Source organism: Oryctolagus cuniculus, chromosome 6, assembly GCF_051225735.1.
Source record: "Oryctolagus cuniculus isolate XC-2025 breed Fujian yellow rabbit chromosome 6, ASM5122573v1, whole genome shotgun sequence".
NCBI classification, from domain to species: Eukaryota; Metazoa; Chordata; class Mammalia; order Lagomorpha; family Leporidae; genus Oryctolagus; species Oryctolagus cuniculus.
Window position 1 is genome coordinate 60,097,191 of NC_142872.1, and position 14,347 is coordinate 60,111,537.

General features: G+C 51.1%; 1 protein-coding gene across 1 annotated transcript in view; it reads right to left on the reverse strand.

Moving 5' to 3' along the window:
- Window positions 1–8,152: 8,152 nt before the first annotated feature.
- STK10 (serine/threonine kinase 10) overlaps window positions 8,153–14,347 on the reverse strand; it is a 101,912-nt gene continuing 95,717 nt past the window's right edge. The window contains exon 19 of the mRNA XM_051843611.3: window positions 8,153–10,445. Within this exon, the coding sequence (XP_051699571.3) occupies window positions 10,305–10,445 (141 nt within the window). The 3' untranslated portion in view covers window positions 8,153–10,304. The remainder of the gene's footprint in view (window positions 10,446–14,347) is intronic.

Genomic DNA, 14,347 nt, shown 5'->3' on the forward strand with positions numbered 1-14,347 from the left:
TATTTAAAAGGCAGAGTAACAGAGAGGAGAGAGAGAATCTTTGATCCGTTGGTTTACTCCCCAAATGGCCACAGTAGCAGGGACTGGGCCAGGGCAAACCAGGAGCCAGGAGCTTCATCCGGATCTCTCACCTGGTAACCTGGGACTTCTGTCATGGTACTTCTCAGCTGCATAATCATTTGAGCCAATTCCTGTTAAAAAAAAAAAAAGAGAAAAGAAAAGAAATCCCCTCTTGGCCGGTGCTGTGGCATAGTGGGCTAAGCCTTTGCCTGCAGTGCCGACATCCCATATGGACACCAGTTCTAGTCCTGGCTGCTCCTCTCTGATCCAGCTCTCTGCTATGGTCTGGGAAAGCAGTAGAAGATGGCCCAAGTGTTTGGGCCCCTGCACCCACATGGGAGACCCTGATGAAGCTCCTGGCTCCTAGCTTCAGCCTGGCCAAGCCGTGACTATTGCAGCCATTTGTGGAGTGAACTAGCAGATGGAAGATCTCGATCTCTCTCTCTCTCTCTCTCTCTCTCTCTCTTTCTCTCTCTAATCATGACTTTCAAATAAATAAATCTAAAATAAAAAGATAAGGCTTCACCAGTTCCCTGGGTATTCCTTAATCCATCAAATTGACACATGAAATTAACCATCACATGCCCTATTCTCAGCTTGATTCCTCCAGGCCAGATACCTCCTTTGAACTCCAGATGTGTGCAAATGAGTGGTATCCCTCTTTAAGTACCTCTTAAGGGTTGTCCTCAAATTTCATGTATGCATCTCAAATTTAACATGTGTAATTAAACTTTTTTTAAAAAATTTATTCATATGAAGGGCAGAGAGGGTGAGGGATACAGAGAGAAAAAAGATCTTCCATCCACTGGTTCACTTCCCAAATGCCCCCAAAAGCTAGGGCTAGGCCAGGCCAAAACCAGGAGCTAGAGCCAGGAATGATATCTTGGTCTCCCAAGTGGGTGGCAGGAACTCTAGGACTCAGGCCATCGTCTGCTGCCTCCCAGGTGCTTTAGCCGGGAGCTGGATCAAAAGCGTGGAGTAGCCAGGTCTTGAACCAGGCATTCCAATGTGGCATGTGGGTGTCCACTGTACCACAAAGCCTAACCCCTGAACTTGTGTGTGTACGTGTGTGTGTGTGTGTGTGTGTGCGCTCTGACTTTAAAACTGAACTTCTGATTCCCTCCTGTAACCAAACCAACTTCTGTCTTACGCTGATCTTCTCTAACTCAGTAAATGATAGTAGTACCTAACCGGTCGGCAGAGCTGGAAATTTGAAAATCATCACGGAGTTCTGCCTCCTTTCTACTTTCAGCTTGCATTTGCCCCTTCCTGTCCTCTCTGATTCCTCACTGCGTCATGTGCTTTCAGCCGTCAACTCCTATTTCCAACTGGCCTTCTTTCTGGTTAGCCCCAAGTTCAATTACAAAGAGAGAGAGATTCTGATTGATTCAGCTTTCTTTCTAGATGTCCCGAGGGAAGCGAACCCATCTTGTTGGCTCCGCTGTTTCAGTGATTTCTCAGCATGTTTCCGCTCCCCGAGGAACTGGAAAGAAAATGTTTAGCAAGCTTTTCAAAGCCTCATCAACCCCGTCCAGGGGATGAGACATGGCAGGTCGCAGTAGGAAGGGTGGTGCTCCAGACTCATCTAACAATTGGTGGCCTCTGAAGGTGGCCACGTTTGTGCCTAGAACTGAGGACCTAACTCCAGTTACTTTTGTTTCACTTCTAGACTTTTTATTTTTCTACTTATCTATTTTAAAGCCAGAGAGGTTGGCAGACAGAAATCTCTTATCCACTGGTTCATTCCTCAAATGTCTGCAACAGCCAGGCTGAAGCCAGGAGCCCCAAATTCAATCCAGGTGTCCCATGATGTGGGAGGGACCCGACTACTTGAACCATCACCTGCTGCCTCCCAGCGTGTTCATTAGCAGGAGGCTGGAATGGAGAGTGACGCCAGCACACGGACCCAGACAGATATGAGAGATGAGTATCCCAAAGAGCGGCTGAACTGCTGCACCAAACACCCACCCTGGCTTGCTTCTTTTTTAATAGTGTCTTTGCTAAGGTGTAATTCACATACCGTAATGTTCACTCTTTGAACATGTACAATTCAGTGTGGATTTTTTTTTCTTTTAACATTCAGAGTTTGTGCAGTCATCACCACTAATTTTAGAACAGTTGGTTCTTTTTAAATTCTTGTTTTTAGTTCTCTGCTGAAATGTTCAAATCATGGCCTGTATCTCCTCAAACATAATAAACACAGGGAATGTAAAATCAGAGTTGGAGTGGGCGTTGTGGTGCAGCAGACTAAGTCACTGCTCAGGAACCTGCATTCCGAATTGGAACGCCTGGGATTAAGTTCCTCCTTTTCTTCCAATCCAGCTTCCTGCAAAGGCACCTGGGAAGCAGCAGATGATGGCATAAACTCTTGGGTTCCTGCCATCCATGTGAGACCCAGACAGAGTTGCAGGTTCCTGACTTTAGCACGGCCCAGCCCCAGCTGTTACAGGCATTTGAGAAGTGAATAAGTGGATGGAAAATTTCTCTCTCCCTCTGCCTCCCTAATAAATAAATAAACAAGCAAAACCTTTTAAAAAGAGATGGTTAGATTACTCCAGCATCTGGAGTACTTGCTACTTTGTTTCTAATGTGTAACCTGTTGGTTTTCTGTTCCTGTTATTTTCTTCTATGCCTAGTTATTTTTTTAAAGATTTATTTTATTTATTTGAAAGAGTTACAGAAAGAGGTAGAGACAGAGAGAGAGGTCTTCCATCTGCTAGTTCACTACTCAAATGGCTGCAGTAGCCGAAGCTGTGTCGATCCGAAGCCAGGAGCCAGGAGCTTCTTCTGGGTCGCCCACACGGGTACTGGGCCCCAAGGATTTGGGCCATCTTCTACTGCTTTCCCAGGCCATAGCAGAGAGCTGGATCAGAAGAGGAGCAGCTGGGACTAGAACCAGTGCCCACATGGGGGACTAGAACCAGTGCCCACATGGGATGCCGACGCTTCAGGCCAGGGCTTTAACCCGCTGTGCCACAGCACCAGCCCCTGTGCCTAGTTAATTGTGTAGTGGACATTGTGGGGAGCAACTCGGACTAGACTAAGTTACTGGAATTAAGACTTATTCTATGCATCTGCTCTCCCACAATATGGCGCTGAGAAGGGAGAAACAGCTTCTACACAGCTGCCTCCAGTTCAACCAATAAATTGTAGGACCTACTCCTGATTGGAGGAGAGCAGCGTACTCGGAGTGTGGGTAGCAGAGTTGGGATTGGTGGAAGAGGACTATAAAGGAGGAGAGAGACAACATGCACTGGGGAACATCTATCTGAAGGAACACCTGTGCAGCCCCCGAGAGAGCCGGCCGGCGGTGTGCCGCTCCCCCGCGGAAGTGGGGAAAAGTGGCAGGGGGAATCGCCCTTCCACGCAGGTGGAAGGGACGGTAGCCAACCCGGGAAGAACCAGCAGCAAACCCGGGGAGGGCCGAGCAGACGAAAGAACAACGCAGGGTCCTGTGTCGTTCCTCCACGAAGACGGGAAGCGACAGACATTTTATTTGTAAACTGAAGAAACAATGAAGCCTCAGAGGCTGTTTTTATCCAGGGAGGGCTCAGGACACGTGAACACTGGCAATCCAGATCCCTTGGGCCTATTTCTGAGGTTCTGATTACTTCAAGAATGACAGTCCCCTTGCAAGGCCCTGGGCTCCAATCCCTGCACTCCTGGCCCTGGGCAGCCCATCCAAAGCCCACCTTAGCATTTCTGTTACACCCTCTGGGATCAGCACATGCACTAGGGTCTCCACCCTTCCTTGAACCCTGGCCTGGTCATTCTTCACCATCTTGTGGTCCTCCTGTGCCCTCAGTGTTTAATGGTTTTGTCTGGCTCTTCCGGTTGTCCTCAGTGCCAGGGCTCGCCTAAGTGGCCTCATCTGCCATCGTTGGTCCTAGAGGTCTCCTCAGCCTTGTAACGGAAGACATATTTGCTAATCAGGTTAATAAACACCTCTGGTACCACCCAATCTGTAGCCTCTAGACCCCCACTGCTCCCTTTGTAGTCCCTGCATGAGAAACTGAGACCAGGGGTCTCTAGCATTGCAACATGTGAGGTTCTGGGCCTTAAGGGTCTATTAAAATGTTAGATTTATTTATTTGAAAGGCAAAGTGACAGTGGGAGAGGGAGAGGGAGAGAGAGAGGGAGAGGGAGGGGAGGGGAGAGGAGGGGGAGGGGAGAGGAGAGGAGAGGAGAGGAGGGGAGGGGAGGGGAGGGGAGGGGAGGGGAGGGGAGGGGAGGGGAGAGGAGAGGAGAGGAGAGGAGAGGAGAGGAGAGGAGAGGAGAGGAGAGGAGAGGAGAGGAGAGGAGAGGAGAGGAGAATTTTCCATTGTTGTGTTCACTCCCCAAATGGCCACAACAGCTGTGTCTGGGCCAGGGTGAAACTATGAGCCCAGAACTCCATCCAGGTCTCCCTGGGTCATCTTCCAGTGCCTTCCTAGGCACATAAGCAGGAAGCTGAATCAGAAGTAGAGCAGCCAGTACTCAGACCTGGCACTCTCACATGGGATCCCTTTGTTGGAAGCCACAGCTTAACCTGCTATGCCACAGGTCAGCCCCCAACTAAAAACTCAACATCTGCCCCCAAGAAGCCTGCAGTAGTCTTCCCTTTCTTTCCTAAAGCCTCAAACCTTTGTGGACAATATACTCATTCAGTAGCATCTCAGTCCATCTTCCCAGGTCTCAAATCACTAAGGCTATGATTTCAACTGTTCTTGAGTCACATCTTTGCATTCTTTTTTTTTTTTTTTTTTTTTTTTTAGATTTATTTATTTGAAAGAATTATGGAGAGGAGAGGTAGACACAGAGAAAGAGGTCTTCCATCTGCTGGTTCACTCCCCAGTTGGCCACAATGGCTGGAGCTGCACCAATCTGGAGCCAGGAGCCAGGAACTTCTTCCAGGTCTCCCACGCGGGATCCAGGGGCCCGAGGACTTGGGCCATCTTCTACTGCTTTCCCAGGCCATAGCAGAGAGTTGGATGGGAAGGAAGCAGCCAGGTCTCGAACCAGCGCGCATATGGGATGCCGGTGCTTCACGCCAGGGCATTAACCCGCTGCGCCACAGCACCAGGCCCCTTTCCCATTCTTCTTACTGCCCTTAGAGTAAGGGTGTCTTAGCCTAGCATGCTGGTCTGGCCCTGTCCCTCTCTCCAGCATCATGACCCATAAACCATTTATCTTAAACTGTACCTAAGTCTCTGAATGTGGGTGTTCTGGCAAATACTCTGGCAAGACTCAGCATCACCTGCTCTCTGAAGTCTTCCTGATTCTCTAATGTCAGCCTGAACTGACCCTGTGTTTTTGTGTCAATGTCAAGTTCTTACTCATTTCAGCATATATAAAACTGGTGTTTAAGAGATGCCCAAGCAGAATGACCTCATTTCCAAATCCTAAGTGCCCACAGCTCCTAAGATATGGTCTCACCAGTCTCCTGCACTCTGCCAGCTGCCTGCTCATTTGCATTCCCTAGACAGTAATCACTGCGGTCTGTGCTGACACCGTGACTGTGCCTGCCCCCTGCTGGTCGGAATGTTTCTAGGCCAGCTCAGGGCTGGAGACAGAGCAGTTCTTCCACAAATAGGAATCTCTCCTCAGAAAATTTTCAGATGCATGATATAAAGCACAGAGGTTACACGTGAAACCAAGCATAAGGAAATACAAGTATCAAAATATTGTCACACATACACACATATTGAAGGTTTATTTATTTAGAAGGCAGAGTGACAAAGAGGGAGAGACAGAAAAAATTTTTTTTTCCATCTCCTAGTTCACTCCCCAAATGGCTGCAAAAGCTGAGGCTGGGCCAAGCCGAAGCCAGGAGCCAGAACTCCATCCGGGTCTCCCACAATGGGTGGCAGGGGCCCAAGTACTTGGGTCACCATCTGCTACCTTCCAGATGCACCAGCAGGAAGCAGGATCAGAAGCAGAGAGTAGCAGAGACTTGACCACGCACACTGATGTGGGATGCGGGCATCCCAAGGGTGGCTTAACCCGCTGCGTTATGTTTGGCCTCCAAACCTATATATATGTTTCTGTATTCAAGAGAACTTTACTTTTTTTTTTTTTTTTTTTGACAGAGTGGACAGTGAGAGAGAGAGAGAGAAAGGTCTTCCTTTTCCATTGGTTCACCCTCCAATGGCCACTGTGGCCAGCGCACTGTGGCCAGCACATCGCGCTGATCCGAAGGCAGGAGCCAGGTGCTTCTCCTGGTCTCCCATGCGGGTGCAGGGCCCAAGCACTTGGGCCATCCTCCACTGCACTCCCTGGCCACAGCAGAGAGCTGGACTGGAAGAGGGGCAACCGGGACAGAATCCGGCGCCCCGACCGGGACTAGAACCTGGTGTGCCAGCACCGCAGGCGGAGGATTAGCCTATTGAGCCGCAGCCCCAGCCACAAGAGAACTTTAAAAAGCTCACAGAACATAGAATGAAAACAAAAGTTTATTTTAGTGCAAAAAAAATGTTGAAATCCATGTGGTTTCTTCATAATGCACATTTTCCATGAATGATTTGAAGATGCTTCATATGCACAGATTTTGAAATTGTTTTTGAACCAAAATAAATTTATCTTTTAATTCCACTTTTCCATAAACTTTCTGACATACGCTCTACATGTATATTTAATGTGATGCACATTAAGTAACAATATATAGCAACAAGTTCAACTACAAAGCTATGAACAAAAATGGTTATTGGAGATGTGTGTGGCAGCTGTGGTGTGGTGTGAAACATCTATGCTCTCTACAGGGGACACAGTCACAGTGCTGCTGATACCACCACACTCCTACCTATGTCCACAGTGAAAGGAAACGTTTAATTCCAGTCAGAGGTTAGTAAAACTAAAGACTAGATCTCTTACCATCAAAGTAAAAAAATGCCCTGAATTTTACCTACGAACCCCAGGATAAGAGCTTCTAATTGGTGTTTTAGAAGAACGCCAGACAAGTCCCTTTAAATAAGGCAGAAATGGAGTTGTGGCTCAGCACGTTAAGCCACTGCCTGTGACCCTGGTATCCCATATGAGCACAAGAGTCTTGGCTGCTCCACTTCCGATTCAGCTCCCTGCTAATGCACCTGGGAAATCAGCAAGTACTCAAGTACTTGGGACCCTGCCACCCCGTGGGAGACCCAAATGGAGTTCCTAGTTCCTGGCCTCAGCCTGGACCAGCTCTGGTCATTGCAGTCATTTGGGGATGGAAGATCTTTCCCTCTATATATAACTCTCTGCTTTTCAAGTAAATAAAACTTAAAAAAATTAAGGCAGAGACAGCTGATGGTTAGGGGTCCGTGTGATGGACACTGCTGGCAGGTCTTCGTTTGAGTTCCGAAGGCACCACTAACGAGTGCAGTGAGAGTCAGTGTGACCCTTCCCACGCCCCGGCTCCATTTCCTCACCTGTGCAATGAGCACATGACGCTCCTTCCAGGATGAAACGTGGGCCAGTCAGCTTTCCATGGCCACAGTGAAGTACTTGAGACAAGCACTTGGGATGAAAGAGGTTAGTTTGTGCTTGTGGTTTTGAAGTGTCACGGCCCACAGCCCACTGCTGGGAGGCCACACTGGCTGAACATCTGGTGATGGTGTTCTTGCTGGCAGAGTCCCAAGGTGGCACAAGGCATCACATAGCAAGACAGGGAGCGTGTGTGTCCATCTGTCTCTCTTTATAAACCCACTGCACTGTGAGCACGGGGCTCCAACCCAGTAACCTAATCCAATCCCATCACTTCCCAACGGCCCAGCTTCAGACACCATAACTGGACTGAGTTTCCAGTACCAGTAACATAAGACTTTGGGGACCAAACATTTTGCAGATGGGCCTTCGGGGGACAGTCGATACCCAAACCGCAGCCAAAGGATTCGATACGCTCACCTGTAAAAACTCAGGGGTGGAAGGAGTGATGTTCATGTGTGCAGAGCACATGCACACACTTGCACACTCAGCCAAGCACACTTCGTTCAGAACAGAACTCCAAAGCCCAAGATGCTGCTTGGGCTTTGTGACCTGGGAGGCACCTGCACTCTGACAGTGAACATGTTCTTGCCAGGCAAATGCGGGTCATTGTGCCCACCTGCCCACCCCCATCCAAAGGAACACTCCCAGCTGCAAACCACTTTGTTATTTTATTTGAAGCCTATTTCCATTCTTGCAGTTAACTTCGCAGAGAACATCTTACAAAAGTCCCGTATACAAAGTCTGGAAACTACATAAAAATAACGTTTATCCTTCATAAAGGGAAAATATAAGTTAGTTCTATTTACTCTGCTTTAAAAATGCACTGGGAAGGACCGACAGCTCCATCTGTCCGGCACACAGAAAACATTACACAGGACACAAGGAGCACCGCACGGGCCTTCTCAGCAACAGGCACAGTGGTGAGGCTGAGACCTGGCCAGACCCTGCTCCAGAAAGCCAGTGGGGCTCAGCTCAGAGCTCTCCAGGGAGGGCAGGGGCAGTGTGAATGACAGGCCAAACCAAGGGCCGATCAGCCTTCCACCTGAATCAGGAACCTGGCCTCACAGCCGAGCTGCAGAGGAAATATCGTAAACAAAGCCCCCCGCAGCCCACCTCACCCTCTGCCCGCTGGTGGAACTGGATCTCTGCTCTGAGCTTACACTGGAGCTGCTTCACGATTCCCTGCGTAAGCAAGAGAGTAAAAGGTGACTGAACTTGTCTCATCGAGTGAGACCTGAACAGCGTCCCACCCGGGCTGAACACCGAAGGAGGTGACTGAGCCCTCAGTAACCTGAAGAGAACCATCGCCACCCCAGCCCTGCGCATCTCCACTGCATGTTTAGGTCCCTTTTCCTATTGGATGGCTGCCCTCTCCTCCCTTCCCAAGCATCCAGTTACAACCCCTGCCGAGAGCACGTCCAGAAAACTGCCTCGAGAAAGACAAAGCACCCAGCCTTAAACCTGGAGGAGGAAAGGAGGAAAAAGACCTCTCAGGGTACCTCCTCTGTCCCCAGCAAAACAGCACCCAGGCTGCGCATGCCCCAATAGATTCCTCAAACTCATCACTTCTGGGGTTTTTAAAGAACACGTGGTCCCCGCCCCGGGAGACACCCACATGGGTTTCAACAAACAGAAGGTGAAAAAGGGTTGCTTTGTACATGCACGACACACTGGCCCAAGCGCTGGCATTTCCTGAGTGACACACTCTGCAGGCTGTGCAGTTAGCACCTGCAGGGTGCCCACAGAAACAAACACTGAAGGCCCAGGAGTCCATCTGAACACCTTCGCTTCTGCCACGGTCCTGGGGGCAGCAGCCATTCCCTGTCTCCCAGTTGCCTTTTAGTCCTGAAGAGAAGTCCAGGGAACTGCCAGCCTCGGTCTGAAATGTAAGATGGGGTCCCTGGGAAGAGGGAAATGGCCATCCCATATCACTGGTGGGCGGGCTGGCAAGCAGCAGGCAGGAGCAGCCCGCGGCAGGAAAGCCGTGTGGCGAGGAATCTATCCGTGCACACAGGACTGGCAGGACAGCCTGCGCCTTCTCTGGGCCTTGGGTGCCACACCCAGCATGTTCCCCACCAGCTGCTCCACGACACACGCTCAGAGGCACGGGTTCCACCAGCAAATGTGCTCCGGCCCACCTGGGCACAGGAGGCCAGGGCGGCAGCCACGAGGCCAGGCGCCGCGTGCGTGGCATGGTGTGCATGCCTGTGTGCACATGCACATACAGCAACGGCAGACACGAGATGGCACAAAGCACCCAAGGCCAGCACCATGAGCATTTCAGGCCTCCCTCCTCCTCCATCTCCTCCCCGCAGGCAGACACACATTGTCGGGAGAAGCAAGCAAATTGGGGTAGCTGGAAGAATGGGGGCACCCCCTGAGCAGCTGGCTGCAGGTCAGGCGCCCCCTGGGAAACCACGACGGCTGTTAGGGGCCTGGATTCTTGTCTGAGTCTGCTGGGCGAGAATGGCTGTGAGAAGCCAGCAAGAATCACACCACCGTGGCTTCGCGGGCAGCCAGCAGGGGGCCCTCCAGGACACAGCAGCCATTCCTGCCAGCTGACCCCACCCGCAGCCCGCGGGATCTGGGGCTCGGTGAGAATGCCCACGAGGAGCAGCCGATGCTGTAACACCTCGCCTTCCACGGGTGCACGAGAAGTGAGGACCCAGACAGGTCTGTGGGGCACGGCTGGCCGGCGGCTGGTTTGGAGCTGGCACAGAAGCAAGCAGGAAGGGGGACCTGAGTTCCTGGTTCACAGAGCGGGTAGCATCCCGAGGGCCACAGCCCGGGCCGGGGAGGTGTTAAGATGCCTCCGCAGAGCTGGAGGGGAAGAACTTGGTGGTCTTGCTTGGCGTGGTGGGGTTCAGGCACTCGGCCTCCTCGCTCAGTTTGAAGAACATCTCCTGCTCTCGCTTTTTCTGGTTCAGATCCTCTTCCAGAGCCTAGGGAGAGACAGAGTCCACAGCACCTGGTCAGCTCCCACAACGTACACACTGCAGAACCCCCACCCCCACCCCACCTGCCCCCTCTTCTGAAAGTTCCCTCCCAGGCCTCAGGGCTGCACCCTCGCAGAGCCCCTTCCCCCGAAGCTAAGTGCCGCTTCCTCTTGCTGCTTCCTTGGGACCAAGGGATAGAGTTTGGGGCATCTAGATGGGGGGATGCGGAGCAGCCAGAGGAATGGAAGCAAACGCAAGGTAGAAGATGGAGAGGGCGATGGAACAGCGAGGTGGGCAGACCCGTCAGAGCTACACAGCGGCCTAAGCCAGGACACTGTCCCTCAGGAATCACCCAGGGAGGTTTTTCTTATGCTCATGCCTCTGCCAGCTGCCCAGCCCTGAGTCAGCAGAAAACTCCCAGGAGAGATCTTTCTACCCGACAACCACCGCAGAAACTTCTCTGGGGTGCCTGCAAGATTGCCTAGATCCTACTGGGGGAAGACTTCTTTTTTAAGAGTCTATTTATTTTTATTTGAAAGGCATACAGGCCGGCGCCGCGGCTCACTTGGCTTATCCTCCGCCTGCGGCGCCGGCACCCCGGGTTCTAGTCCCAGTTGGGGCGCTGGATTCTGTCCCTGTTGCTCCTCTTCCAGTCCAGCTCTCTGCTGTGGCCCGGGAAGGCACTGGAGAACGGCCTAGGTCCTTGGGCCCTGCACCCGCATGGGAGACCAGGAAGAAGCACCTGGCTCCTGGCTTCAGATTGGCACAGCACGCCAGCCGCAGTGGCTATTTAGGGGGTGAACCAACAGAAGGAAGACCTTTCTCTCTGTCTCTCTCTCTCACTAACTCTGCCTGCCAAAAAAAAAAAAAAAAAAAAAAAAAAGGCATACAAAGATAGATAGACAGACAGACAGACAGACAGACAGAAGATGGCCCAAGTCCTTGGGCCCCTGCACCTGTGTGGGAGATCTGGAGGAAGCTCCTGGCTCCTGGCTTTGGATCAGACCAGCTTTGGCCATTGTGGCCATCTGGGGAGTTATCCAGCGGATGGAAGACCTCTCTCTCTCTCTGCCTCTCCTTCTCTCTCTATGTAACTCTGACTTTCAAATAAATGAGTAAATCTTTAAAAAAAAAAAAAAAAAAAGAAGAAGAAGAAGAAGAAGAAGAAGTGGAAGTGGGACATGAACCCAGGCACTCCAACATGGGATGTGGGTGCCCCAAGCTGCACCTTAACCACTGAACCACAATGCCATCTCCAGAAACATTCTTCAGGGCTCACCAATAACAAGTATTCAATTTAAAAAGGCAGCATAGTGTAGGGGACAGAACGTGGACTTGACATCAGACAGGTTCGTCACAGCTCCTTAGTTTTCAAAGTAAACTGGAAGGGGCCGGTGCTGTGACGTAGCAGGTTAAAGCCCCGGCCTGCAGCGCCAGTATCCCATATGGCCGCCAGTTCCAGTCCTAGCTGCTCTACTCCTGATCCAGCTCTCTGCTATGGCCTGGGGAAGCGGTAGAAGATGATCCAAGTCCTTGGGCCCCTGCACCCGCATGGGAGACAAGGAAGAAGCTCCTGGATCCTGGCTTCAGATCGGCACAGCTCCGACCATCTGGGGAGTGAACGAGCGGATGGAAGACTGACTCTCTCTCTCTCTCTCTCTCTCTCTCTCTCTCTCTCTCCCCTTTCCGTTGCCTCTCTATAGCTTTGTCATTCAAATAAATAAATAAATCTTTAAAAAAAAGATCTTTTTTTTAAAGATTTATTTATTTTGCTTGAAAGTCAGAGTTACACAGAGAGAGAAGGAGAGGCAGAGAGAGAGAGAGAGGTCTTCCAACTGCTCGTTCACTCCCCAATTGGCGGCAATGGCCGGAGCTGTGCTGATCCGAAGCCAGGAGCCAGAAGCTTCTTCCTTGTCTCCCATGCGGGTGCAGGGGCCCAAGGGCTTGGGCCATCTTCTACTGCTTTCCCAGGCCACAGCAGAGAGCTGGATCAGAAGTGGAGCAGCCGGGTCTCAAACCAGTGCCCATATGGGATGGCGGCACTGCAGGCAGCGGCTTTACCCACTACACCACAGCGCTGGCCCCAGTAAATAAATCTTTTTTGAAAAAAAAAAAACATAAACTAGAAATCCGATTTTCATGTAAAATGTCCTTACACTTAAAGGTTGCCAAATTTCAAAAGACGATGTAAATCACCATATCGGACAAATGTAATGTGTCCGTAACCCAGCCCAGCCCACAGGCCATCAGCTTGTGCCCTCTGCTCTGGGACACCCATTCAGTAATAATAGCTCCACCTGTGAACACACAGTGGTTTTGTAACTCGCCCAGGGTTTCACAACTAGTAATTGAAGAACTAAGTCTAAGAACTGCTTTATTCTACCCACCATATTAAAAAGTCCATGGAAATTGGAATCAGAGGGTACATTTCTTTCAGTGCAAAAGAATTTTGAGGAGCAGGTCCCTGGCATAGTGGTTAAGACGCTACTTGGAATGCCCCTGTCACGTGTTGACGTACTTGGGTTTGAGTCCCAGCTCCACCCTCAATTCCAGCTTCTGGCTGATGCACACCCTGGGAGGCAGTGGTGATGGCTCAAGTAGTTGGGTCCCTGCCACGCATGTGGAGGACCTGGATTGAGTTCCTGGCTCTTGGATTTGGTCTGACCTAGGTCACCTATGGGGGACAGCTGACAGTGAACCAGAAGATAGCAGATCTCTCTTTGTCTCTTTCTGCAACTTTCAAAAAAATGAAATAAATTGAAAGAGAAAATTTTTTTTATCCATGCAGTCTTTTTTTTTTTTTTTTTTTTAAGATTTATTTACTTATTTGAAAGGCAGAGTTACAGAGAGGCAGAGGCAAAGAGACAAAGAAAGGTCTTCCATCCGCTGGCTCACTCCCCAGATGGCAGAGTCATAGAGGGAAAGACAGAGAGAGATAGAGAGACTTTGTATTCACTGGTTCAATCCCCAGATGTCCACAATGGTCGGTGCTAGGCCAGGCCAAACCCAAGAGCCAGGAGCTTCCTCCGGGTCTCCCATGCAGGTGCAGGGGCCCAAGCACTTGGGCCATCTTCTGCTGCTTTCCCAGGCACATTTAGCAGATTTATTTATTTATTTGAAAGTCAGAGTTACACAGAGAGAAGGAAAGGCAGAGGGAGAAAGAGAGAGGTCTTCCATCTGCTGGTTCACTCCCCAAATTGTCGCAACAGCCAGAGCTGGGACAATCCGAAGCCAGGAGCCAGGAGCTTCTTCTGGGTCTCCCATGTGGGTGCAGGGACCCAAGGACTTGGTCATCTCCTACTGCTTCCCCAGGCCATAGCAGAGAGCTGGATCAGAAGTGGAGCAGCCGGGACTCAAACCGGCACCCATATGGGATGCTGGCACTGCAGGCGGCGGCTTTAACGGCTATGCCACAGCACCAGCCCCAGAGGGATCCTTTTCAAAACACGAGTCAGATCGCGTCCCACTCTGCCCAGAGCCCCCCAGGGGCTCCCATCCCACACTTTACAGAGCCCCCACCCCTCTGGCTGCACCTCCATCACCTCCTACCATCACCACTGCTCTGCCCCGGCCACACGGGCCTGCCTGTTGTTCCCCAAGCCCGGTAGGAGCCCTCCCTCCCGGCTCAGAGCCCTGGCAGCTGCTCTCCCCTGTGCTTGGAACGCTCCCCACCCAGGAATCTGCACGGCTCCCCGCTTTTTGGCTTTCAGATCATTGCTCACATGTCACCACGCTGCCCACGAAGCCTCCCGCCCACTTGCTGCCCGCGACTCTGCTTCTTTGGCCGTCGTTATGAGGCCTGCTCCCTGAGAGTGGGGGTTTATCTGTTGTGTTCAGCACAGGACCTCAGAGCCTCAAACAATAAGGGGCATTTAGCACGTGCCCTGGTTGCAGGAGTGCGAGACGAA